Source organism: Sinohyriopsis cumingii, unplaced genomic scaffold (assembly GCF_028554795.1).
Source record: "Sinohyriopsis cumingii isolate HCF-2022 unplaced genomic scaffold, ASM2855479v2 utg001747l, whole genome shotgun sequence".
NCBI classification, from domain to species: domain Eukaryota; kingdom Metazoa; phylum Mollusca; class Bivalvia; order Unionida; family Unionidae; genus Sinohyriopsis; species Sinohyriopsis cumingii.
Genome location: NW_028316043.1, coordinates 434,772 through 461,752, shown reverse-complemented (window position 1 = coordinate 461,752; position 26,981 = coordinate 434,772). Strand labels below are relative to the sequence as shown.

Sequence of the window (26,981 nt, the reverse complement as noted above, 5' to 3'; positions counted from 1 at the left end):
GGTATTAAAGAAAACAAATCAGTGCATAGAATTAGGGTATTGTTACTATTTCGGTTTGGTGGAGAGCTTTGTATTATTGTTACTACATCAGGTTTTAGAGATCACAAAATCAGTGGTGGGAAATAGGGTATTGTTAACACATATGTTTGGGAAATAACCATGTAGTATTGTTACTAGTACGTTTACTAGCAAAACAGGATTCACTTTACAGCTTCTTGTGCTTCTTTTTATTAAACTTGATATTGTGTGTATAAATTTTAAAATCCCTTTAAAAAGGACAAGCAAGCAATTCCTTTTTTATTTTGACAGCCATTAAATATGAAAACAAATGTCTTTACATTACAATATACATTTTGAGAGCAATATGTCTCTGTATAAGAACGGTATTCATCTTTCATAAAAAGAGTTCCAAAGGTCAGTAAATCCTGTTAGAAAATATTTGAAAGGACGACTAATATACGTTTTATTAAACGAACAAACACAGGGCCTGAGAGAAGATCTTTAATTTGATAATATCAAATTTATAATAATGAAAGATATTGTTCAAAATATAAGTCCTAATTCGGCAAAACTATAAAATATAACATTGATGTCAAAACAAGGATGCAGAAGTTGATCTTCTATATTCAGCAAATTTTGTAGTACCCGCAAAAAGACGTTTCGCCGTTAAAAGCTGGTGGCACACATACATATGGTCTAACTAACACATCTCTTGCCCTTGGGGAGATTGTTAAATTGTCCACATCTGTTTAATTGTTGTAAATTGGTTGACAGTCTCAGATCTTGCTCTTCAGATCAGACATTCAACTGAAATGTGAATACAAAAATATGTCTCATATTGCAGCTTCGTACAGTGATAAACGGGAACATATCTTTCTGTTTGATACCATTAATATCAAGCTGGTTGGCAAATACACAAATCGATGCATAAAATTCACTATCAACGACATATTCAAAATAGTGCTGCGTTTATATTAAGAAGTATGAAATATGTACAAGACTATTTTAAAATGAAAAACACTCGACGAATAGTATTTAATACAAGTTTAATGTGCTTGAGCAATACATGTTTCTGTTTTGGTCTAAACAGGGGGACGTACAGACATCGAAAAGAGACCAAATCCTTTAATGGATCACCTAAAGACTCATACAAATCAAAAATTAATATAAACATTAGCTACATTTCTATATACATTTTTGAAATACTACACCTTGTTAATTATACTTTATATGCTATGAACAATAACATCACAATCATTACATTCGTTAGCATGTTCTTTATTCCATTGTCAGCTTAAAATGTTAGTGCAACAAATGAACTCAATTTTAATATCTTGAAATCAAATCAGATTAACTGATTTGTGGTTGATTATTTTAATCAGCTGCTGACTGTGGTAGTTTCAATGACCTTTTTTATATTTATAAACACATTTAATTTTGAAACCAATGGTCCATAGGTAGATAATTTACATATATTGGACACCATCAAATTAGATTAAATTATTAAATAAAAATACGTATGCAAGTAATTAAATACAAAATGCACACTCTAAAAGATTCTATTCGAAAATTCTTTATCCGCTGGTACACACGCTTATCTCCAACAGGTAAGTTATAAAAAAAAGTAAAACTTAAAATAAGTGAGTTTTATGTATATAGGTAATCAAATAAAAATGTAGCAAGTGCAACATTAAGGTAATGATGCACTGCCCAGTGTAATCCGAAATAAAATATATACACACACACACACACACACATATATATATATATATATATATATATATATATATATATATATATATATATATATATATATATATATATATATATATATATATATATATATATCCTGATATTGCTTTTTTATTTTAAAATTAAAATTTTTTGTTTGTTTAGGTAATTATTATGAATCATCTATGGTCAGTTCACAATAGCAGCCTATTAATGTCATTTAGTAAAACCTTGTTTGTGTTTTTCGTATTTATAAAATTTAAGTCGTAGCATTTTGTTTGTACCATTTAATCTATACCAATTTGTCCGATACCATTTTGAATTTGTCCGTATCATTTTGTCCGCTACCATTTTGTCCTAGTACCATATGTGTGTGTGTGTGTGTGTGTGTGTGTGTCTGTGTGTGAATGTGTAAAGGGTTAGAGTTAGGGTTATTCATATCTGTGTGTGTGTGTGTGTAAAGATTTACTATTTCGTCTGTATCCTGCATCTGATGATTTACATAATATTCCAATCTGTTTATTCAAAGTGGCTGTGTAGACCACAGTATAAACATGACATATTCAGCCAAACCATCAGGCAATCTTGAACAAACATCAGATCTCGATGCTTTTCTTGCTTGTGTTTGCGGTACGTGTAAACATTAAATTTACTCAAACGATATTGTCAAACGCAAATCACATTTTATCATTTGATTGGAAACAAGCGCTTATAAAGTCTGACAATGGATTGTGTAGTCTATTAAAATGCTACATGTGTTTCAAAACATACTCAAATAATGCCAGTTGATCACGAAATTGTCGATCGAACAAAATGAGATTTCACATGTATTAACAAACTAGGTTTTGTTTAAATTGCTTCCTAATTTAAATATATTGTCTTTGAAAATTTGTTCGAATTGAACTTTCATCTCAGTGTATCATACATATCTCTGACACGGCGATTAGCCCGGTCAAAACACTTAAAAGATCTACCTTTCTGCCACATTACCTGTTAAGTCGAGGAGTAGTCTTTGCAGTTTGGCTCATTATACCAATCTGATGGGTAGTTGACATCAGCTTGAAGACCTTCAGGCTTGCACCAATAATTCGAGGTACTCTAAAATTAAATATACCATCTTTCATTCCGTGTTTCAGTAAGAAAGATTGACGCAAAGAGGTCCACAAAACACATACAACAACGACGGACAGGTATAGCGCGATTCTTTTGTTTTACCTAAGCCAGAAAGCCACTGTAAGCACTATGACACTAGCCATTCCACGATACTAATAGCTTGAAACTCACACAGAAAGGTGCGGTCCAACCTTTTACAACATTTCTGCTTAAAGGAGAAGATGTAATTCTTAAATGAGATAGTGATTGTAATACTTGTCCACATTCACATTTATTCTACATGAATCTCTAATGTAATGAATACATGAAAAGTAGAAGTTGTCCTAATTCTTATGTCACATGTTTAGGCAGGAAAAATACTGTTAAAAAGAAAAATAAGAATTTACGGTTTAAGAATCAGATCAAAAAATGATCCGAAAATAACCCACAAGTAAAATTTAAGAAATCCTAATATTGAAGTGTTATAATGAAATCAAGTTCGCATCCCGACGAAGAATCCAAGATGGAAGGCGTTAACGTATGCTGCATCCTGTATTATGTTGTGGTCTGCAGGTCCTTGTAGAAATTCAAAAAGTAACACTCCGGTGTTGGAAATCCGAATACAATTTTTAGGAAATGTCCTTGTTTAAGAATTCTGTATGAGCACACAAATATTTCCAGGGAAACGAATTAATCTTTTACAATACAAATAATCTAAAGAAAAATTAACATATAATTCGAAAACTGGCTACAACAGAAGTAAACGACATAACGTGATCATATTTACATACCAAAAAAGTCACTTAGCCCCAGTATCACATTGATAACAACCAATCATTTTACTCCGCGAAAAAGTTGTTTACTTCTCTAAAACTATTTACACGTCGAGGGTCATTTAGCCAACACAGCCTCGATCTCGGTATTAATATTCTTACAATAAAATTAAATTAAAAGAAATACTTGTTGACATGACTGTTACTAATTTTGAAATAAGGTCGGAAACTAGGTCAGCTTTATATATTTACACACATGAACAGTCAATATCAAACTATTTAGTTGAAAAAGTATCGAGTTCCAAGTCAAGTTATTGCAACATAATGAAATAAAAAAAATAAAAATATCTTAAAACTTACAGCTAAATCAGATAAAAATTAAATCAAATATGTATAACATAATAAATACTGACCCTAAAGCAGATCCAAAACAAGCACCATAGGAATGTATATAGGTTGGTAGACCCAACACGAAGTCACAAATTCAATGTTTAAATAAGGATAATTGGAATCACTTTCCCGAACTAATCCGTTGCCAGGGAACAAATTGAATATTTAATGTTTCCAATGATACGCTATAATGACCAAATAATGTAAATGTTGTGTATATAATATGTCAATATAGCATGTAGATTGATGTGTTGACATACATTTCAAAAGACCATTCCCATAATCAACTGATCTACATACACCTACACTGCATAGCTTAAGACCAATCCCGTAATCCATAAGTCAATCTGCACTTACACTGTATAGCATTAGACCAATCCCACAATCAATTGGTCGGTCCACACCTACTTTGTCAAGCTTAAAACCAATCTCTTTCTGCATTCTTTCGCTGACAAGACACGGTACTGCTTAACAGCAAATCTAGTTTTTATTCATCATTTGACACACTACAGAGCTTAAACCAATTCTACAGCCATTGACACTTAAAGTGCACAACTTAAGATCAACTGTTTTTGTTCACTAATATTTCCACAACACAGTTAAAACACACTTATATAATGTGATTGTAGATGAGTCATAGAGTGTGCTCATTTTACAATTCTGCATGCCAAGAATAACTAAACATAGGTTTTACTTACACTTGACGAGACACCCTCTCTTGAGCAACTGATTGTATTGCAGTAGATATCCTTAGTCTCGTCGGGCTCCAGAAGGCTGTCATATATCATGCAGCCTGTAAAATTGATAACGAAGATTAATAGGATAATGATGTTTACTATGATGACTTTGCTGGTATTGTTAGTGATTGTTACAGTGATGTAACTAATAATCAAGAACAGAAGTGGAAATATTAGTATTAACATCAGTCTCAGTAGCAGCAGGAGTAGTAAAATAGAAAAATATTAACTGATACATCAGAGGAGAAGCTTTAGTAGTAGAATGTTTTAAATGACCAGAACTATAATAATCTTCTGGAAAAAACGGAAGGGAACAATAGAAAGATGTAACTATCAAAACAACCTTTCTTGCACGAGCAGTCTGCGTCAGTGTCATTGTTGCACCATTTGTTGCTGCTGTCAACACAAAATTCACTACATTCGCAACCTCTGAAAAGGGTAAAAGGTATATTAGACTTTGAATTATGTAAATGATATATGGTCATCACGGATTTAAGCTACCGATTTACTATTAACGTAAGAATACTAATGGATATATATCTGTATATCTCGGAGATATATTCAGAAACTCATCTCAACGTCTTTAATTTCGCTGCTGAAAATGCCAAAAAACAACTTTAAGTATGGAAATCAGTCGAAATAGCCAACTTTGCATTGTTTCCGTTCCTCCAGAGAATCCATAAATTTAAATTATCGAAGGAACAAGTACTCTTTGACAATTATTTTGTAACATATTTGATGCTTTAGTTTCAGATTATTAAAGGTGTTTTTAAAGAAATTACCTGTCGTTTCATACATGTATTCTGCTTTTGCCAAGTGACCAAATTCTTTATATCTTCAATCTATGTTCATAAAAGGAACCGTAATAACATTCTGAATACATTTTGTACCGAGATATAACCTATGGTAGGGAACGTTGGGCACGTCTATAGCAAATGTGATATATGATTGCAGTCATATAATATCTGAGTTATTTATGTACTCAGGTACACACTGAGATGGAGTGATTACGATACTACATATAAAGTATATGCCATTACCCTTCCGGACAATCAGACAGTACATTCGATATGACGAGGGCAAGTACGAAGACTGCAGCTAAACCAAACGACTTCATTTCCTAGAACAGAGAATGCGACACTGATATAAATGTATAAATTTTGATTTTGTAAATTTCTAGTTTAGATAGCCACAGTATATCTGTCACATCACCAAGCAGCTTCAACACGAAAATACTCCAAGTAGTGATTCATATTATTTTAATAAATTGTTTATGTGTAATATTTTAGATTTTCAAACACTGTACTGAAAATAAAACGGTCATAGAACTGGATAAACCATGCGTATGTAATATTTTATTTTAGATATCCTTCGTTAATTTGCCACATTAAGACGCTGCCTTAACGTCAAAATATGTTTACCTGTGGTAATCATATTACGAGTAAACTACCCTATCACAAAAGTGCATGACGGATGATGTACTGAAAATACAATCGAGTTTTTTATATTTCTCTGTCTATTTGGTGAGTCATATTTTGTTTAAAGTACGTTGACTACGTCTTTACAGCGAACAAGAGATAACCTTAGTCAACAACCGCAGTTCTGGAAGAGCATAACAGAAAGACCTTAATATATTCCGGGTGGTTAAGCTTCTGAATAAAATACGAATATGTTTTCACTTGAGTGAATGAATGAATAGTAAATGCTTAGTAAATGGGAATTATACATAATAGTATTTTGCGATTCCTTCTTCAGTATACTTGTTTATCATGCAGAGTTTGGACGTCATGCACAATTCTCTAGTGTTTACTATTCAATAACATCATGAATATTCAATGACTGACTAATAAACTCACAATTATCGAATAAAGTAAATAAGTAAAACAACTAGTGAAAGGATAAACTCTTAAACAGATCAGCTACTTCTAATCCACGTAGCAGAATGGACAGATATTACGATGAGAATACACAAGTACCAAAAAATCTCAATACAAACATAAAAAAGTTTACACGCTTTCGAAGACAAAGTCAGTTGGTCGGATAATGAAGAAGAGGTGGAAACGTACAAGGACTGTGGAGAAGGACATCTTAGTTATGGTATCTCCATTAACCATAAAAGGAAAGATAAAGTAGTTAGAAATATTTGCACAAAATCAAAGAAGAAAAGTCAACATGGATCGTTTAGCGACATAAGCCAAAGAAAAGTGGTTCGGCATAAAACAGAAAAAGTAACCTGCATAAATAAAAGATCAATAAGTATACGCGGTTACCAAAGAAACAACTCACTAAGTTATTTTCCATTCTCTTTCCTACAAATGAGGAGTCTACAATTTCTTTACTAACCTTAATTTTAATTTTAATCAATGAAACGTAATTAACGAAGCTAAGCAACCTATTAAGTTCTTCTTCTGAATGAGACCAAATGAAGAAGAAAAAACATCACTAAACCTAGCATCGAAAAAAGGCCTTTGCAAACATCTCCTTCTATATCCTCATCATAAGCCTTTTCAGCGCCTTTAACACATATATCTTAATTCCCAAGACAAGATCAATTGTTTCGTTACAAAATGACATCGTTCTTTCCAAGACAAACTTTCAGTTACTGCAAGATGTCATCATCCATTAAAATTAGATAAGAATTCTCAAGCATCCGGTTTCTACAAGAACCTGAACTATGATATCATTCGATGAGACCATCAAGGCTATCAATATCCCATGAAAGCATTTGTACAGAAACGGTTTCTGAGCCTTGAGAGTTTAAATAAACGTCTTATGGACATTTGTATCAGGTAATAATTTGCGTGCATTCCCGACACTCGTCACATATATAAAATCAAGATATATATATATATATGTGTGTGTGTGTGTGTGTGTGTGTTCGCGCGTGTGTGTGTGTGTGTGTGTGTGTGTAAGGATCATTATATTGAAAGATTAACATAGAGAGAGGATGAAGAAAGAGGTATTATAACCTGTCTCAATGTGTACTGTAGACGTGATCTCTGAAGCTTTTCCCAAACCAGAACTCGAACAACTGAACGTTTCGCAACTGTTTTGGTCTATATATACGAATGTACAATTGAACTTAGGTAGGGCTTTTATGTGCATATCGACTATAACCTTCTAACCCCATTCCCCCGGGGAATGTTCCTAATTGTGTCGTAAACATGTTTATAATGAACTTGTGACTCCACCTTTAGAGGGAATGCGAGTAGATATAGGAAAAGTTCATTCACTGTCGAAAAGGTTTTGAATTATGAAAGTGAACGATAGAAATATAGAAATAATTTTAGTTTAAATCAAAAATATAAAATATAATAACAATTTTGAATAAAACAATTTGATATACACATTTATTGATATGTCAAATTTATATACGCCCTTGACGCATTAATACGAATACATAATATTGTTTCAACATTAGGCTATATTTCAACATTAGGCTATCTTTTATATATTCTCTATGTGATATCATTTTCACTGATTAATCATTAGCGTTGTAACAAAAATAGTGATAAAAACAATATTCCCTTACTAAATGAATTAAAGATGTGCAGAATTGCATCGACACGGAATAATCTCTGTTTTGGACATTCCTCTCTCTCTCTCTCTCTCTCTCTCTCTCTCTCTCTCTCTTGCATAAGGAATATAATACGGGAATATGGAATGAGAGAATTAGAAGAAAAAAAATCTGAACTTGCGTCAAGTAACCTAGAAGCACATGGTCTCCGTAGCGGTTATGTGTAAACGTCTAATGAAATTTTAATTCAGTGTTCACATTGTCAATGACAAAATGTTACTCCAAGACTGGAGTAAAATATAGTAATATTTACATAAAGTAACTCTCGCCTATTGTTCTTGAGACGATCAATCTAATTATCGGTACAATAATTAAATCTATAATAGAAATCTTCAGAAATAGGCCAGTGATGCAAACCTTTTGATTAATCCAAACTTGATGTAATTCCATTCTTGACTATATTTAACCAATGTTTCACAATGTAACGAGACCTATTTGAAATCACTGTTGTACGCTGTAACTCTTAATAGATAACGTCATGTTATATTGTCTTCTTCACCACTAATATTGTTTTGTAAATATAAATGTATTATTTGAGTGAATTTACCAGGAATACATTCCTAAGCTTAGCAACACTAACATTTTATCAGTGGTTTAAGTCTGTAAATTTATAAACGTATTTTGCAGGAAAATGTCTACTATTTTAGCATGCCCTTCCATTATCTGTTTTGCGATAAAGAACTTACCAAAAGTATAAGCTATTCCAATATTTAATTTGTCATCACAGTAAATGAATTCGACATTTCTAGGTGAAATACCAAATTTCATAAAAATCTTAAAAATTGTTTGTGAGGTGTTAGGCACATTGTTTGATTACTTCATTGGATTTATCACAAAGTAAATTTAAAATTATTTCATAACAGCGATATTCCTCGAAAGTCTTAACACTGAATAATTTATGTCATTTTGATAGCAGGAGTTCGTCGATTGAGCCACACAAATTTCAGGAATTCAAGATAAGAACAGTCTTCATCGAAAACAATATTTTCAAAAGAGCTGACATGGTTGGCACAGTTTTTGTTCAGGAAGATGTATACATCATTGGAAGTCTTTTAGTGAAAACCCCATGTCTCTTGTCAATTTGAACATGTATTCCGCGGGTGGAAGTGTCAGCATGGTTTACAAGACAGATAGTAGCGATAACAAGTACGACTATGTTAGATCCTTTCTAGCTGTAAGTTTGATGCACGTGGTAGATTTACTTATTTTTAGATTAAGTCACTTTAGATTTTAGATTTATTCAACTTTGGTATTGATTTAATGGAAATTGTTCCTTTCATAGAATAAGTACGAGTACGATAGTGAAGTTTTCTGTATGTATTATGGCAAGAGTGCACGTTGAGCAATGTGGCAGTGCATCTGGTTATCAAGTGAAATCGGTGACCAACTAAACGTTTTATGTACAGTACAGCTTTTCGAAAACTGCCTGTAAACCAACAGAAAGAATATCACCGTCAGTTTACCTTTGAATCCATTTTACATTAACCTAATATTCATTAGGAATTTGACACACCAGAAAGTTCAATACTGACAAACAAACGTACGAAATATACAGGTCATATAACTGTCATATACGGCCTGTCAGTCACTTTGCCATAAACATTTAAATTGTAATCCCACGTTTAGCATTAAAGGTAGAAACATGAAGTTGTGATAGGTTGAGTATAATGACCTTAGAATAAAATAATTAAACGAAACATTACAATTTTTAATTTGTCTTACCAATTGTAATTTTAGAAATCTGAACATTTAATTTTTAAAATAAATGCAACATTGTATCGTATGTGTGGGCCTGATACTCATAATGTATGTATTGCTGCGCCGAATGCAATTAGAAATTTGGGATACTGTTTAAAATGTATCAGAGAAATTATCTATAAAGTCAGAATAAGGCTTTTATTCAAAAGGTATGAACACATATTTCTAGCTGATATTTTGCCTCCAGATTATTACAATATTTGTTATGGATCAGGTAGTTATTGATGTGTTATTATAGGATGATTATATGAGGAACACATCTACTTGTATGGCTTTCAGTAATTGTTAATAAACAGTTATGTGTTAACTGTTGAGAAGATGGAAGTAAAGACTACAGTATAGACTATACAGTTTAGGGAGGGAAAAAGTTTCTAACGATATCTAAAGAAAAGGGATCAAATGTAATTTCCCCATATCTATTTAATTTGGATATAACACAATATGAACAACAAATAAGTCTACATCTAAGTCATTCGTCACCTACTAAATAAGAGAGGAGACTCTACACCTGAATGTTACTACTATAGTGGGTAGTGAATGGAAAGTATATGATTGTGAAATATCAGGCAAATTTATTTAAGGTAAATTGTAATGAAACTTTTATATTTGCATTCCATTCCAATTTCAAGCTTATTTATGAAGTCGTTTTGATTTTCAGAGCAAACACGATTTGTGACGAATCAAACTAATTGTGTCGTGTGTCGAACTGTTTTGGAGACAACACTTTTAAACTTGCTCTATCTTTCGTACATGCATGAATTTTTCAGTGCAGTTCAAATATATATTGTTATCATACAAGACAATTTCTATCAAAAATATGTTCAAAACGTAACAATATAGACAATTTGCATTTTAATAGTATTTAAATAAATAAAGTGACAAAATTATAGTTTAACGTATAATTAAAGTTTAATACAAATTTTACCATTGAAACTCACAAATGGTAGACAGCAAATATGGCTAAAAATAGCATTTAAAACAAGTGGTTGGTTTGAGTCTGTACAACGTTTCACTTCTTGTCCAGGGGTAGTGAAGCACGATAGGCTAGCAGTGAATCTCGCGGCAATTGCAATATGCCTGTTTAATTGTTTATAATTTTAAACATTAAACAAACAATGAGATGAGCTATATTCCAGATTTCTTGTGTAAGGTTCTCAGCATGTAACTAGATATAATAATTGTGGACTCATTGTATTGACACCAGTACCTAGCAAGTGTACATCGCGTTTTAATGTCATCACAACAGGTGACAGTATAATAGGAAAATATATCCCCAGGCAAGCTCTACCTTACCTACCAGTGCTGCGTAACTCTTTAATGAAGACCTGGTATATTTAGGACAATCTATTGGATATTTCTTAATGAGACCTTTCTATCCCCACCTGCTTTAGCCAATCCAACTATTCCACCTTGTTCTAAATACCAGGCCAGACCTGAAAAGATATAACATGTTTTCTATAATCTTATGCAACATTCAGGTGTAGGTAAACGAAATAGGTCTCTGCTAGTAATGGAGATTAATAAATTATATCAAGGGTGCAAGCACAAGAATAGCATTAACCCTGAGAAAGTGACACTCGGAAATGTGAAGCAATATGCACGTATTAAAGTGTCTATTGATTAAAAAAATATAATGTTTCTAGAGCTATGTTTATCCGATCGCATGCTAAATAACGAATAAGGTACACTAGCTACGAAAACATTGGAGGCAATGTGGGGATTGGGATGTTTGATACCAGTATACAGTGAGCTTATTTTACATTGCACTATTTTAAAAGAAATTACAACAAGCCAGCTAGCTCATGACTTAAATAACAGTTTTGGATATTTCAAGTGCATCCAGCCAATGATTTGCTTTACACATCAGCTATAGATGCCAATACATATATATCATTGATTAATAGTGAAATTATGATCACAAACACTCGTAAACAAGGATTATTATTAGAAACTGTGGGGCATGTAGTATGTGCTTATTTTGATCATATAATCTCCTGGAACATTTCAATTGCAACTTTGAGACTGTCCGTTACCAATTATTAAAAGGTATGGTTCGTTAGGTGATATTAGCTGATACTACCACATCGTAGACTTTCAAAGTCTTCAATAATAAGAACCACCGATCCACGGGAATCAACTGATGCGACAGTTTTCTCACATAACGATATAGGCCAAATAATAATAATGATAATAATGAGGAATTTGTATAGCGCCTAATCTTCAGAAGCTCTAAGCGCTTTACAACATTAAACAACACCTATAAGATAAAACAATAATAATATTATTACAAAAAAACAAGCAACATGAAATTAGAAAAACATTTAAACATAAAAAACATGCTGAGAATATTTCAGGTAAGAACCATTATTAGGTCTTTAAGTTTGTTCTTGCAGTAGAAATAAGTGCGTTTTGAGAGCACTCTTGAATGTGATCACTGTGTCTTTGTGTTTAAGTTCAGTGGGCAATTCATTCCACGTTGCTGGGCCCTGCTATGCAAAAGAACGATGTCCATATGACTGTGTTTTCATAGTGGTAATAATGAGTATACGATTGTCAGAAGAGGAGCGTAAGTATATTGCTGGTGTGTATACATTGGTGAGGTCAGATAGGTATGTTGGACTAGAGTCCAACAGTGAAATGTAGCACAGAGAACAAATTTTGTGTTTGATTCTGGATCGAATGGATATCCAGTGTAGGGTGCAGAGCAGCGGGCAGGTGTGGTCTGATCGTGGTACTCTAAGTATGATCCGAGCAGCTGTGTTTTGAACTTTCTGAAGTTTCTGAAGTAGACATTGAGATGATCCAGACATAATTGAGTTACAATAGTCCAGTCTAGAAAGTACTAATGAACACAAAAGTGTTTCAGTGGCATCAACTGAAAGATATTTGCGAATTGTTTTTAATGCGTCTCAGCTCAAGATATGCAGCCTTGTATATGTTCATGATATGTTAGTGCAATGTGAGAGTACTGTCCGGGGTAACACCTATGTTTCGTACTGATTGTGTGAATTTAATGTTGGCGTTGATGATATTTATTGTTTGAGGTAAAGGATGTGAATGAGAAAGTCTTCGTGGTATGATCAGAATGACCTCAGTTTTATCATCATTCATCTGCAGCTTGTTACAAGTCATCCATGACTTCACATCATAAATGCACCTCTCTACACCTTGGATGGTAGCATCAACTTCAGTTGGGTCGCTAGATTTGTATATTTGTGTGTCATCAGCGTACAATTGGCGAGACACTGGATCATGATCTATGACACTTGAGGGCGACTGAGTGTGCAGAATGAAGAGAACAGGTCCATGAACAGACCCTTGTGGAAGACCACAACATAGATCAACTGGGCTGGAGTGTATTCCATTTGCAGATACAATTGGTGTCCTGTTAACCAAGTAGGACTTAAACCAGAGTAAGGCTGTATCATGAATGCCAAGTACATGCTGGAGACGGTGAAGTAATTTATCATGGTCTATTGTGTCAAATGCTGCAGACAAATCAAGGAGGGTGAGAACTGTAATCTTTCCGCTATCCAACGCAAAGAGAATGTCATTAACTACTTTTAGAAGAGTAGGTTCAGTACTGTGGAAGGGCAATATGCAGAGTGTACATTGCTAAAAAGACTGTTTGAATTTAGATGAGGTACAAGCTGGGACATAACAACCTTTTCTAAGATTATTGAAATGAATGGGAGATTAGAAACTGGGCGGTAGCTTTTTAAATCGTTATGGTCTAGAGTTGGTTTCTTCAGCAGAGGCTTTACATTGGCAGTTTTGAAAAAAGATGGGAATTCCCCAGATGAGAGAATTTGTATTTGCGTAACATTCTGACATTGAAACTACAATGTAAAATCCGTGTACCATAATATTTGTTAATTTCATTACCTCGTTCATTATGTCATATGTCCCTCTCTTTCCAGGATCGTTATCAAAATGAATTGGCAACGTATTACATGTATTGTGTTGAATAGTATTTATGAAGATTATTTGACAAACAAGTGATATGTATGTAAAATATCTGAGTAAATACACCTACATTTCTGTTATTGGTGATAATAGAGATTATATTGTGACGGAGGACTTAGTTGCAATTGCAACAAGCGCTTATTGTGGTAAAATAATATATTTTCCTCGTACACTATATCAAAGTATGATCATTGGATGAACTCTGTTTGAAATAGAGTCTTCATCATTTAACACATCAATTATTATCCATATAGTTTATCAATAAGAGATTATCAGTTGATTCCAATAATTGTGAAGTAGTTGCACCTGAATCTAACATGCGTTTGCAATTCTTGTGTAGGCGGTGTATAGGTGTGGTCGAATATAGTCGCCTGAAGAAATAACGTGCGAGAAAATATACACATAAAGTTGCATATTTCTGACATAAAGAAACGTGTAATTCCATGTGCTCAAAATCTCTAAGCTTACAAATAGCATTTCATAGTCACAATATTAATATATGCCGTGGGTAATTAAACACAAAGCATGACGCATGTATAAATTTGATTTTGAAATCAATACTTTTTATGTTTCGTTTTGTTACGAGTTTATTATTTCATTAATTAACACTGCATGGTCTTTGCGGAATGTCTAACACAAAACTGAGGTTGAATTTTTAGAAAATAAGGTTAGATGTAAATTATTAAAGGGTTTTTAATAAATCATCCCTGATGAATTTCAGGTTAGAAAGGTCAAAATATTATATAAGAATCTGTTTATCTAAAGAGTTAGAATAATCTGTAGCATTTGAGAGTCCTGGTTATTATGTAAGTTGGATTATTGTTATTGTCGCACGAAAATATTTATACAGGAAATCAATGAATACATAGCTTGTAAACATGACAAACATATCCAAGTGAATGTATAAATATTGGTATCATATTTTGTTCATATCAGTAATTGCCTCAAACATTTCAAAATTTTTTTATACAAAATAATTAGTTCCTCTCATATATTATTTAAAAGTAATTACTAATTAATTCTACAAGATAACTTCAAAGGTCACATTTAAAACTTAAACACACTTAACATGTATACATATGGCGTCTGTTATACACATACACGGAACTTGTTGTTTTAACCGATTTACCTGTTTGTTTTTCTTTATTTCTTTCCATTTCACGACTATAAATGATTTACATGTACAATGATGTGATCCTTCGTTTCAAGCAGTTTTTGTAAAATTAGGACATAATGTAATAGCTTCTATAAGTAACACCCCACTCTTGGATCTTAGTATTTTTAGAAACAATGTACTTCAAGAATGTGTAGTTTGATATTCAGGGTAGTCTGTGATACATTTTATATTGCTGTAATTCATATTTTACAAATATAAAAGCCAGGGAAAATATTAAACAGCTTGGAAATAACTGCTGTGTCAGACCCGTTGAGGGAACCCAAATAATGATATGATCAGTCTTTGTGGAATCCGATGTGTTATTGTGGCCCAGAAAACTGTTTGCTATAGAACTTGCAAAAACGCATTTTTGTGTAATTGCATATTTTAGCTCAAAGGACTTGGTGAAATGAAAGCACAGTAACTTGGTAAAATATTGTCGTATCGATTAGTTGGTTACGATAATGTGTTTTAGCAATATATCTATGTAATGCATATTACACAAATATTAGGGAAATGTTTGTCCTGACCCGATGAGAAGTAAAAAAAAAACACTTTATAATATAACAAGTGATAACCTGGCTCAGCCACATAAAGATTTTAAGCAATTCGATTATAATAATTCTAAGAGATGTTGATTCTCATCATGGAAAATTCAAGCTACAATATGCACCACAGTCTAAACTTATCTGAAACATTTTCTCTTTAACACAGAATATATTTTCATCTAGAGTAAGCCATCACATGACTATGAAGGAAGTGAAAGAAAGATGCAGCACCAGATTTTATGTCGAATTCATATTATTTTGTACAAAATTGTAGTAATTTTCGTTACGCTATCCATGATAATGTTAACTGACTTCTTTGAGAACATGTGTTGGGGTCGTATTAAAATAATGGTGTCAAGTGTAAATTTAATATACATGCAGCAAATAGTCTCCATTTTAATTATCTGGATAGCGTTTGTAATCGTTGTGATGAAGAATGAACAATGAGAAAAATGCAGTATATTTCAGACCTCAATTATTGCACACAAATAACAGTTATGTAAGTTATTTAGTCTACTGGAGAAAAATAATCAATAGTATCCAAGCGTTGAAGACTTGGAAATGCAACCCGTACATTCAGAACTTTTAGAAGTCTAGCTGCTAGGGGCGAATTCTGACGCTTGGTGGTATTTTAATATCCCGCACCAAAAGAAGTAATTGTTGTCAAAGTGCACGTCATTTTGTGTTGTTCATTATCATGGAAACTAGAAAAAACATAGTATCACATGACTTTGATATCCCTATGAAATGTTTTCACAAAGCAGTGATTTTGAATGCATTTTATTTTTCTTTGTTATGTATTAATATAGGCCAAATGACATTGACCGAACCTATTGGTAATGTCACTTAAACTGATTGTAAGAAATCAACGGGTCTAGACATAATTCCCTCCAAAACTCTAACAAATCATCCATTTTCTCAATCTCTAAGTTTTGGAAGAAGTTTTTAGTTATTTGTCCTTTAAAATCAATTTACAGAAGTATTGAAAATACCAAATATATTTGCAATTCTTGATAGAAATTAAAAGAATAATTTATGCAAATATGAAATCTTTCTGTTCCGCATGCAACTTCAATGTTATTCTAGAACATGTCCTGACGAATCTTTTCATATATCTCAACATGTGTATTCTCCTCCGAATCACAAATTCACGATTCCGACACAAACTTTCATGTCAATCTGCATTGACGAAATATATAGGCAAGTGGCTACAAACAATAGAATCAGGCGAGCCTAGTGGCTCAGGCTTCGTTGATTTAAAAACAATATTCAATTTTCTTGACGATTACGTACTCCTTCAAATGCTATATGCCTACAAGTTATGTTCAAACTCAATTACTTGATTGACATAGTTTGTCATTAAAAGACCACATGTATTTGCACTGGTATATATATTTTCGTTCCGAGTAATATTGTAAGTATTGTTAATCATGTTTCCATATTACGACCTCTATTTTTCTATTAAGATAAATGCTAAAACCCACTGCATTTCAAATTAAAATTATAACCTGTATATAGTTGGGTAGGGTCTTTATAAACACGTTTGCCATACATTTATAATCACACATCTTAAGAGAACACTTATGGAATTGGTCTGAATCTGCTTACCGTACAATTATTGCACGGTTTCCGATTTTTCAGAATTGTATTACTTGGGTGAGAGAGTATCGTATTGTTCTCTTATGAATCTTCAGTAGAAGTGCAAAATTACACAATCAAGGTTCTCAATATGGAGGTTCTCGTTTTATGACATGCGCAGTGAAGATTTTTGTAATTAAAAATCAAATAGAATCGTACTCTTTGCTTTTAACTTTTCATAAAATAGTAATATCAACCGTTTTGTTTACCTTCCGTAATTGAGTTTTGCTCATGTTTTTTTAATTCATCATACGTATGAAAAGCAAATTTATGTCATGTATTATTATATTTGCAAAAATAAAGATGTTAATGTTTGTGTTCATAGATGTACGTACCTTTCAATATTTATTCCAAACATGGATTTATTCATGTACAAAGTATAAAAAATCCCTTATTGCCTATTGTCTCAATCTACCATTCCGTTCTTGTTCACACATTCATAACAAAGTGACTTTAAAAGTTTCATCGTACTTGGTTTTCGTACTGAATTTGATCCTACTTGGTTCCCGTACCGAATTTGTCATTGGTTTTAGTGTTTATAATTTCTTGATGACTACTGGATTAATTCGTTCTTTATCACATGTCAACCTTTGCTGTATTGATGATAAATATCACAAACTGCAATCTTCTTAATATTTTTCTGATACTAATGTTCATAGCGAAAAGGTAGGAAGATGCATTGGTACGTACAAATCTACTTCTAACACATCATCTCTTTTGTAATGATCTTTCTGTTTCACTAAACAGACATTGGTCATTTTGAATTTCATGTTTGGTGCCCATTTAAAGCATCTGACACTCATTTATAGAGAGATTAACCAAGCATAACGCAACCTAAGGACAGTAGACACTATATATCCTCTTGATTAAAATATATCCTCTTCTGTCATCTTTGCTTCATTACATTTATTTCATTATTCTTTATATTTGTTTAGCTATTTAATTGTTTGAAACATCCAATCACCATTTACACATGATGAATCACCCCAGAAAACATAACATGTACAAACATGTGGACATATTGTTTTAAATATAACTATATGCAATAATGCAATTTAGTACAAACATATAGACCTATTTTTAAAATATAACGTTTACTAAATGTAACCGTTTTAATATTATTTGACATTAATTCTTCTGTTTCTCTGATATTTATCAGACATTGCTTTGAGAAATAGATGAGAATTACAGATTTAAAAATTGAGAACGAAAGGTTTCAATTATTTAAGATACGTATTGCATTATGTGCTTCACTTACGTATCTTCTTGTTAAAACTTATGTATGTCTTACTTTTTGAGCTACTTATTCGTCCCCTTCTATGTACCTATTGTTCAAATTTATCACGGTATTTGCAATATAATGTATTATATATTCTTCTATATCAAAGTTACTTCAATATCTTTATTTCTTCAGCTATTAAACTTCTTTCATTATCGCTATTTCTTCATCAAATGAATTGCTATTTTATCAAAATTATGTAAATAATGTTACAGTAATGCCGTTTGAATTACGTTTAAACAACCAACTTCTATGTTTAGGTGTTCTTCAGGCGCTCTTTGTCTTTAGGGCATCGATAAATTGTTGATTATACCAGTAATTTTAATTATTCCTTTCTAGTAACTATTAATAAACGTAAGCTTTATATTAATTCAAGTATTTAAATAGTTGGATGTATTAGTCATGTTATTTGTAACTCAGTTAATAATATTTATTTTACTGTGGTAACGGCATAATGTCCATTTCCACGCTGCTTCACATATTCAGTATTTTGTGGGTTATTTATCAATTAATTATTCAATCTGATAGTAAGAATCATTTATATTTTATTTGTTAGTGATAGATTATCTTAATTTTGTTTTGCATATCAATTTAACATTAAAGCTACGTTCACACATCTTTTGTACTAAACCAACGTTCAATTTCGTACGTTATCAATTAACTAACTTACTCGTCTCTGTTAAGGATCGTTACTAACATAAAATTACAAAACTTTTACATTAATTTGCTGAATAGTATTTATGACGTTTATTGACATACAATTGTGCTCTGCGTGCACAACTCCGAGCTAAATACCGAAATGCTCATTATTGGTAATTCACATCAAGAAAGCAAAGAATGTAATGAGAAATAAACCCAACATCAAACTGTTTATGACTGATGGATATGATACGATGCCAATGAATAATATCACGAAATAAGCTGGATAGGAAGTAAACTGATTAACAAAGTGTGATTACGACTAGAATTAATATATGTTTCAAACTGCAAATCTTTTGTGTGTGTGTGTGTGTGTGTGTGGTTTGAATTTTTAACGCAGCTTTAACAATTGTTTCAGTCATATCGCTACAATGGATACACTGTGGCAGCTTATTGTGATGTCTAGAACTGGAACATACTGGTGCGAATATGTAGCATGATGTCCCACCTATATATCAAAACGTCTCTGGGAACAATTCGTTGGTTAAGTATGTAAATTATGTCTGGTAATGACTATACATAATTAAATAGATCTAAATTTATGGAAGAATTAAAAGCTATTAATGACACACTTTAGCTTAAATATTTCTAATGATCTCAATAATTAAATATTTTGGATGTTAACCGTTTGATTGTCGTCTTGCAAATAAAATCCTAAAGGCGCTTGCATATATTTAGGCTTCAGCATTAAAGAATATGCGTCATAGGTGGCACCGACCTTTACGGTATATATGTGTTTTATGTGTTTCACAAAATGCTTTGCAGTTCGACAATAAGTTCTAATTGCAGTCCAATTCAGACTTTGACAAATCTTTTACTTTTAGCGTACATTTTGTCATTTCACGTTAGTTCTTCTCGTCATATCACTTCAAAATTTATCATATTATTTGATATTCGATTTATTTACATAGTTTTCTTTTGATAGTTAAAATGATTTATATTTATATTAGCTAATTGTATTACATTTCAGTCATGTTTCTGTTATTCAACTTTTATTATTTAATGCTCAATCATTTCTAAACTAAAGTCATCATTCTTTGTGTTTGTTAAATCATTTGAGTTTACTCAGTCATTTCATTAATATCATTATGCATTAACGCCAGCAAATGAGAAATTCCATTTTTCAGCTCAGCTGGTCATAGACCAGGAGAGCTTTCCGACGGTATTAGATTTACCCATCTGATATCACAAGATATATCGCTACTACTCTATGACGCATGGAGGATTGCCATAAAGGTTTTACGTTATTTTCACCGCATTATCTTGTATGCTTTTACATCACAATAGTGCCACAAAGAAATGCAGGATGGCCTCCAAGGTACCCATCTAAAACTTGTTATTGTTACTCCACCTGAATGAATGGTCATACCACGATCCAATATAACTGCCAGAGGAACCATGGTGCATATTTTTACTTTTTACACCAGTTGATTAAAAGGCAATATTTACGTGCGGTCCACCATCGCAGTTAACTTGAACATATGCTTAACGTCGCGGAATATCTACCATAGTTTGTACACAAAGAAAGGAAAAATAAAAACTTTGTCTTAATTTGAATTCTTGAAACTTGGTTGCATCCATTTGAGTGTTAGTCCCACTCAGGGACTCTTTTAATTAAATTACCAAATTATTTAGAATTTAGCGATTCTTCCAATATAATATTACGAGTATCATTTTTATGAAGTATTGTGCAATTTCCTTTTTATTAAATCAGAATTTATATTGTTTCGAAGGAGAGATATAATTCTTGCTGCACTACTGAAGGCATTGATATATATTTTCGTCTTTATGACATTGCAGAAATTCTCCGAAGTTACACCCTAAGGCCTCAGTGTCGGGCTGAGTTATTATATAGATTATATGATATTAAGGTTGGCCTTAATACTTTCAGATCGGGCTAAATTTTCAAGCAGACGTTGTTAACTTTGCTATTTGTAAATATTACTAGGTGTGAACAACTGTAAAACATATTATTAATATTTGAACTATCGGTTTAATAAATTCGTAGTGTTACGATTATTTATTGTAAATTCTTTGTCTTATAGATTACGAGTTCTTTCATTACGTGTTATTTTTATATAACATTGTTTGCTGGATTTGACCTTGTGCAAAAGATAATTCATTTCTGCTTGGCATGGTTGATTTTGTTTTATTTAATTTAAGTCAACAAATAATAATTTCTATGTGTATGAGTTTGTTATCAGGATTATTATTCAGGTAAACAACGAAGCAGTGAATATATTGATTATGGTCAGGGTTTTGTAGCTTCCTAAGTGAATTTTGTAAGCTATTGTGTTGTAAATGAACGAAACTCATTAGATCATTCTAGAAAATTATTTTCAATTAGGTAATGGTTATTTTTCGAAAATATTAATTGTGACCTGATGACAAACAGCAGCTATATTGTCTTGTGTCTGTGAGGTCATTTTGTAACATCTAGGATACTTTCACCACATTACTGAATTCAAGTGATTAGTTTTGCTGGAAATATAAAAGTGATCTGATAACATTATTGGATAAAGACATTCACTGGAATTTATACTGAATTCAAAACTGGATTAATATTTATGTGATTAAACAAGACACTGTTGACACATCAGTACTTCGCAGGCTATATCGGATACCTCATCGCCATCAATTTGGGATCTCTTTGAGACTTGAACCTAGTTTCATTCAGGACAATTTATTACCAGGACTTGTGTCTTTAATTCTTGAACTATTTTTGAATTGAAAAATAGAACCAGAAGTTCATTTATCACTTTTTTCTTTTTTTCTTTCTAGGAAAATAAATTATTTGTTAAATTTACAAATCTTGATGTCTTCACTCTTTTCTGTTACTTATTTTAAGAGCACAGACTCGCAGCAGAAAATTGTGCGTTTGTCCTTGCGATAAGAATTTTACTAGCATATTTCAGAAAACGTTGTTTTTCAAATTTAAATTCTCACAGTTTCGGAATTTTAAAATCCCAAGTATTATATCACATTTTAGAAATCTTTAGTGAAATTAGCAAGTTGTTTTACAATGTCATTAAAAGTGGAGATCTTTGTTTCAAATCCTACCCAGGAGCAGTTAGACTTTAAAAAATATGAATTGCTTCAACTTCCTGGAAAATATGTTATTTCTAAGGAAAAGTTGTTTTTTGCGAAATAAGATAAAGAAATATTATGGTCCAAGATGTGGTGGAAAAGAACGTTTTGGATAAAAGTGCTGAACATTCTAAGTGGCGAAGGAAGCATTGAATTATATTATTACATAGTGCACTTTTCGCCAAAGCCCGAGTCATCAATTCATCCCGGTAAAGGATCTGGTACAAGAAAGCATCTTTAAGGGTTATGAGTATGTCTTTGAGGCTTATCTGTAAAAATTCAGGAACTATAGGAAAGAATCTGAACAAACACATGTCGAATTTGCAAAAGTAAAAGAGCAGCGATTTAATAAGTGGTGCCTGGCCAAGAACTTTGATCAATACTACTAATCTCTAAGTCAATATGTATTACTTGAAGCGTTCCAGAATTGCGTCCATAGTGACGTTAAGACTTACCTTGATGGTCGACACCTTACAAATTGCTGCTCGTATTGCTGTCGATTGTTCCTTAGCTCGTAGAACTCACTGGGCTTTGTGTAACCCGGACGCTTCGATAATCACTTTGGCTATGAGTACAAGACGTCAGTACATCTCAACTAAATGTAAAATGTGATCTCCACTCCTTCTTAAAATCGACGTTTTTTTAGGGTAGGGAAACGTAATCATCTACTTATTAGGATTTGTTGCACATAATTAATCGATCATCATTAATATTTCTGGTGTTTATTTAGGAGTGTACGTAAACAATTATCTTGAAATATGGTTCATTAGGGCGTGATATCACCATTGGCCTTTATATTATTCACATTTGATTAGAAAGGTACATACCAATAGTTTGACATGTACCTTTATTACACACTATTTTCGTCTTTCATGCTACAAGTCAATAAAAAATACGTTTATTGCAATCTTACTATATGCGCGATTTGCCTAATTCCATATGATGTTCGAATTTATTCATGCCTTTCTTAATTTTTATGTAACATATAATCATATCTCTGTGATCTCTCTCTTGAAACGCTACCTCGCTTACAAATATGCTTTTCGGCTGAAGAAGGTGTGGCATTTAAACTTTATAGCGGATATTACAGTGAATACACAGTACAAAATGGCTGATTCATTTATGTGCATGAACTCTTTCACTGCGAGAGAGTTGGTTAAGTTGTTCAACCAGGAGAAATGATTTATCAAGGGAAACAACAAGCCATGCTGTTATCAATAACAAAAAGGGTGATCTTGACCTCCATTAAAAGAATGTTGGTAAGGATATTAAATCCGACTCTGTTTCAGAACAAATCAAGGATCTAATATGCAATGAACTGCATCAGAATCAGTCATGGCTTATGATGCTCCTGAAATGGAAATTTCGAAATTATTGTGTGATAAGTCTTATCAGCATCGAAGCAAAATTCAAATGAATCTGTTCCTTTAAGAATGACGGATTTTCCTATCCAATACTCAATCTCCAAAACACATTAGACCTTTCCAATGGAAAGGGCAACATAACTCCTGATTTCCATTATAACCGATCAAGGTACATATAGAGCGAAAAATAATTTTGGTATTTTGAAGGAATTAAATTATGACAAGTATACTTTAAGTTTATCCAGTAATCGTTTACAAAGCAAATAAACATGAATTATATTCCTTACATTTGACTTGCATTAGGCAGGTTTTATTTATCTCCAACCCACCCTGTTAAAAAATGTGCATATAGGAATTGGATTCTGCATGTCTGCAGTCTTTATCCTTCGGTATAGGCAGCAATTTTGAGTTATTTTGATGATCAGCAAACATATTTCGTAAAGGTATGGTTTTAATTGTCAATATAGGCATTGAATATTCATAACATTGTGAACACTATAGCATATACATTTATTATTCATGACGCAACATAAATCTATCTCACAGATTTAGCTGTGCATTAGTGTTTCAACATTTACTAAGACGTCCACGTTGATACACATTGTTTTGTGTCTCAAGCTAAATGACTTATCACTTCGTTTCTAATACATTGAGTTCTTTACTTTTATTTATGATATTCTAATTACGAATTCATAAGTTAATATTAGCTTAAATATTCTAGTTTGCTGAGGGGTATAGCATTGCAAAACTAAGACATTTTACTGTCATAATAATGACAGAGTAAGGACGTTTGACCAATGATTATAGCAATACCCGTCAACATTTCTGGTTTGGAATTTTAACTCATTATGGCATTTTGTTCACTATGAAGGACATGGTCCTGTTGATCACTGATAATTCATGTAGTATTGTCTGTTTCTTCAAACACAATACATTTTGCTTTAAAGTCATATTTTTGATCGTCGAGATAATTAATGATCGTTGCAGCTCATCGGTCGTTCATCGTAGGATCGACACCTTTGGTGTTGCGTATGATTTTAAATATTAACCATACATGAGATGCGCCGTCGCTGTGAAATTCTTTATTGGCGTCATGACTAGTATTAATCAGAGTTTTATTTGTCGAATCAACCAGAGCTCGAATCGGAAAGTCAGGGGATATTCTGTCAAAATTAAATTTATCTTTAGAAGGCTTAATCTTAATAGTTATTTGATCATTCTGAAGCTTCTATTATTGCTGGGAAAACAAATAACATATGAAAATCCGTTAGTTTCCCCAGTCACAGGAATATCGAGATAAAGTGATTATTTTCGTTCTGACCCCTCAATCATATTTCAATAGTATTAAGGGAGATATCTTTTGTCTCTATGGTCTAGTCATTCAGTTGTTACCTCATTTTGTTCTGCCAATGACCTCAAGGAAGGGAGATAACTCTGTAGTATATCTTTCTCATTCGAGCTTAAATAGTTTTGTCATCTTGATTAATTAAATAAGATCTGTGTGATAATTAATATCAGTAAAGTAACAATTGTAGAATAGTTCAGATTACTAGAAGGATGTTTATGGTTTCTAACATACAAACAAATTCAAGGCAGAAAAACACGCCATTGCATACAGCTAAGTTTGTTTTAGATATGTTATACACATGTAAATTGCAAACTACAACGCGTTTCTAAACAGAAATACATTCACGCTGTATTCGCCATTTTTTCTATATAAGTTGGGGCTCCTGTGCGGCGAAATTTCATGTACACCTTATAACCACGTCAAACAACGTGGTAAGTACGATTCTCACTCTCACGGGGTTTGATATTTGGGGGCTGTGTGCATGAAACTGAAAGGCATAAACAACTTTTTCTGAATATTCTAAAACTTTTTTCGCTTAGACGATTGACTGGGGGTATGTCTATGGGAGAATTTGAGGAGTCTCACACAACATTCAGAAAGAACGTCGGCCAAAAAAAAAACTCGTGAGGTACCAAGAAGACCATTAGAAAGGTGTTACAAACGGACCCTATCAAAGGCACAAAGGCAATGAAGGGACCCCATGATTGAAAACCGCCCATCATGCAACTATTTATTTTGTGTCAAATAATTAATTGCGAAAATCTTTTTTTCTGTAATAATGTAGTTTTTTTTAAAAAGACCGCATACAAATTCAACTTGTTCCTAAAAAAAAATAATTTCTGATTTTGAATCACGGCAAGGACGTATATTTGAAGATAGATATACACCTTCAGCGGAATATTGGTTCATATAGATTATACAAGAAGCTATCTTAACATCTTTGGTTATTGTAAAAGATATGGAAGTTAAAAATTCGTATCCCTAAAAAGCGTGATCGAAAAAATTAGATGATAATTACCTCACGAATACGAAACAAAGAAAATTTTTGACAAGCTCGTGAGGCATTTAAAAAAGTATATGTCGGATCGCGAAGGCGGAAGTGCTGCTGCTAATGAAAGTGAAAAAGAAAATGACGAAAGTAAAGAAGGTTTTTGAAAGTATTAGTAACAACGTCACTGCTGAATATGAAAGTTACGGCAATGTCTTGGGTAATTATCCTCTGACATGTATTTCATCTGAGAAATACATTGAAAAAATTATGTTATAATATATTTATTTATTTTTGACAAAGACAAAGACGAAATTATAATATTTGTTTTTTCTTTTTCTGTTTTTGATGAGATTTGTACTATTTTATTACAATTAATCCATTCAGTTTAATGAAACTGACTAATAATCAGAACAAAATATAGGTAATATACCCCATCAATTTATATAATATAAGTAATGATCATTAAATACGTAAATTCGATTATATTATATTTATTAACTTTGTAAATGATGATTATGTATATTATTTCTGTTTTAGTGAGATTTTCACTTTTTGAGTACCATTAACGCCTCCAATTTAATGAAATGGTGTGATACTCTGACTTAATTTGGATAAAATACCCATCAATTTAATGAAATCCTATTTATATTTAAAATTAGACAATATTTTTTTTAGCTGATCAAATTTAATGCAGGAATGTACATAATTCATAATCTGATCTGCATCACACGTGCTCATAATAATATGATCTCGCCACAGTTCATTTAATTGCATCTGGGTCAACAGCCTTTGTTGCCGTGTTCATAAATAACTATATTACCACTAAATTGTTCTGTATTGGCTTGAG

The 26,981-nt window shown here is 32.4% G+C and overlaps 1 protein-coding gene and 1 long non-coding RNA gene across 2 annotated transcripts in view; both read right to left on the bottom strand.

Moving 5' to 3' along the window:
- Window positions 1-26,981, bottom strand: part of LOC149771647 (uncharacterized) — a 331,773-nt gene that overhangs the window by 180,179 nt on the left and 124,613 nt on the right. The window lies entirely within an intron of this gene.
- LOC149771650 (uncharacterized) lies at window positions 488-5,893 on the bottom strand. The gene is made up of 5 exons (XM_089948276.1): window positions 5,764-5,893; window positions 5,067-5,152; window positions 4,685-4,779; window positions 2,722-2,829; window positions 488-807 (listed from the first exon to the last, which is right to left on the bottom strand). Exons 1-4 carry the CDS (start codon window positions 5,838-5,840, stop codon window positions 2,725-2,727), a joined length of 363 nt encoding a protein of 120 aa, XP_089804402.1. The 5' UTR covers window positions 5,841-5,893; the 3' UTR covers window positions 488-807; window positions 2,722-2,724.